This window comes from Gymnogyps californianus, chromosome 1 (assembly GCF_018139145.2).
Source record: "Gymnogyps californianus isolate 813 chromosome 1, ASM1813914v2, whole genome shotgun sequence".
NCBI lineage: Eukaryota > Metazoa > Chordata > Aves > Accipitriformes > Cathartidae > Gymnogyps > Gymnogyps californianus.
Window position 1 is genome coordinate 46,363,530 of NC_059471.1, and position 2,378 is coordinate 46,365,907.

Below are 2,378 nucleotides of genomic sequence, written 5' to 3' on the forward strand. Positions count from 1 at the left end.
CGAGCCGGGACACAGTGGCTGAGCAGGGGTGTGGTGGTCAAGCAGGGACATGGCGGCTGAGGCACGACATGGTGACCTCCCGTCCCCGGGGCCATCAGGAGGTGCGTGCAGGAGGGGTGGGGGCTGCGCTGGGGGCTGACTCGCCTTGTGCGTGGAGGCAGGCACCGGGGTGAGGAAAGCGCAGGGGGACACAGCCCCCTCCACATCCTCCTTCCTCCGGGCCGGGAGGGGACCGTGGGCGTGAGGGTGTGCAGGGGCCGCCGCCTTATCCCCACGCCACGGGCCGGGCGGATGCTCAGTCCCGGCAGAAGACATACTCGGTGTAGCTGGTCCAGATCTTGTCATCGGCCGGACCGCCCTGCTCGGGGGCGAAGGCGCAGGTGCCGGTGGAGGAGCAGGCGGCCATGCGGAAGCCGGCCTCGGAGAGCCGGTCGAAGGCTTGCTCGAGGAAGTTGAACTTGAGGTAGTAGCGGGCGGTGTAGCGCTCGGGAGGGCGGTCGGGGTCGCGGCTCTCGTTCAGCGTCTCCCCGAAGACCTCCTTGGCCAGCGCCGTCTTGCCGCAGACGGTGATGCGGGCCACCCGCCGGAACTTGGCGTCGGCCTGCGCCTCCCGCCCGATGGTGTAGGAGCCCCGGTAGCCGATGGTGATGTAGCCCGAGCGCCGCCCGCCCGTCCCGTCCAGCGACTGCGAGGGCGTGAGCAGCGGCCCGCCCGAGGGGCTACGGCTGGCGGTGGGCGACGGGGCGGACGCCGAGGCTCCGCCGCCGCCGCCTCCTTCCAGCGGCTCGGCCTCCAGGTAGCCCAGGAGCGGCGGCGGCGGCGGCTCGTCGGCGCAGAGCGAGCCGTCGCGGTGCAGTGCGGCGGGGCGGGCGGCGGCGGCCCGAGCCTGCGCCAGGCGGCGAGCCAGGTCGGGCAGCTGGAAGTACTCGGCCTCCCGCTGGAGGCGGCTGCGCTCGGGGAAGTGCTCGGGCAGCACCAGCTGCAGGTCCCGCAGGTAGTCCAGGATGTAGCGGAAGAGGAAGCCGTCGCGATCGAGGAAGAAGCGGCCCTTGCTGTCCCGGGGCAGCTCGCTGGGCTGCTGCTGCGAGAACATGCGCCAGAGCAGCGAGTCGCGCACCGAGACCACGGTGCAGCGCCGCGTCACGTACACCTGCCCGCCCACGTTCAGCTCCACGATCTCCGGGAAGGACGACCAGCCGCCCGCCGCCGCCGCCGCCGCCGTCCCGCTCCCCGCTGTCCCGCTCCCTGCCGCCGGCGAGACGCCGCCGCCGTTGGGCAGCCCGCGGGCGCTGTCCGCCAGGGCCATACCGATGGGAGCCCGCCGCCGGCGGGGAGCCGCTGCCCTTCCTCTTCCTCCTCCTCCTCCTCCGGCCGCCTGGGCTCCGGCGGGGCCGCCGCCGCCCGCGGGGAAGCGCGCAGCCCTCCGCCGCTGCCCGCCGGAGCCTCCCGCCCCGTCTGTCCCCGGAGCCGCGCGGCCGCTGCCGCTCCGCTCCCCGCTGCCCGCTGCCGGCCAGGCGCCTCCGTCGGGCTGCGAGCGGAGAGCCCCGGCGGCGGCGGCGGGGCCGTGTTTATGTAGCGCGGCCGCACCTCGCGGGAGGCGTGGGAGGCTGGCGGGAGGCAGAGCCGAGCGCACGGGGAGAGGAAGGGGACGGCCCTGCACTGACGCAGGGTCCCTCGTCGTCGTCGTTTCCCCCCCCCCCTCCCCCGGTCCTCCTTCGCCGGCTGCGGGGGGGACCCTCTCCCCGCCCGGTGCGCGCCCGCCGCGCTCTCCTCGCCGTGGACGGGCACCGCGGTGTACGGCCGGAGGGGGTAGAACCACGAGGGGGGGGGGGGGGGGGGGGCTGCGGGGCCGCCCCCACCCCGGCACCCCTTCGGGCTTCGGCTGGCTCCCCGGCTTTTCCGAGACGTCTCGTCTTTGCACAGGCAAGAAGCCCTCTCCGTTCGCCCCGAGGTGCAGGAGCGGGGAAGCGGCGAGACGCTACTGCCCCGCCGAAGGAGCCGTGCTGTGCCCTTGCTAATCTTCCTAAGGCTTGTCCAAACCCTCGCCGAGTGAGACCCCCGACGAGGTAACCGTGTCCCCTCCCTCCTGCCGCCTTCACAGGGGAAAACGCGAGCGTGCGGTGCTGCCCGCACTCGCCTCACCCGGGTCCCCCGCCTGTTTCTGGGCTTGCAAGACACCCTCACTACGCAGGTTTTGAACGCCCTTAAGGACCCCGTGTAAACCTCCCGCCGATCCGCATCCCTGCGGGGAGACTCGGCGGGCGGCACCGAGAGCGCCGTGCTGGGGGGTGCCCCGCCGTCGGGGCTCGGCTCCCGCAGGCCGAGGGAAGGCGCTGGCGGCGAGGGGGACCCCGAAGCGGATGGGGTCCCCTCCCGCT

The 2,378-nt window shown here is 74.3% G+C and overlaps 1 protein-coding gene across 1 annotated transcript; it reads right to left on the reverse strand.

Moving 5' to 3' along the window:
* Window positions 1-219: 219 nt before the first annotated feature.
* On the reverse strand, window positions 220-1,348 carry KCTD12 (potassium channel tetramerization domain containing 12). The gene has a single exon (XM_050914950.1). The coding sequence runs from the start codon at window positions 1,304-1,306 to the stop codon at window positions 296-298; it is 1,011 nt and encodes a 336-aa protein (XP_050770907.1). The 5' UTR covers window positions 1,307-1,348; the 3' UTR covers window positions 220-295.
* Window positions 1,349-2,378: the final 1,030 nt, after the last annotated feature.

Bases quoted from the DNA above. Each gene is read 5' to 3' on its own strand.
- KCTD12 (XM_050914950.1), bottom strand. From the start codon at position 1,306: ATGGCCCTGGCGGACAGCGCCCGCGGGCTGCCCAACGGCGGCGGCGTC.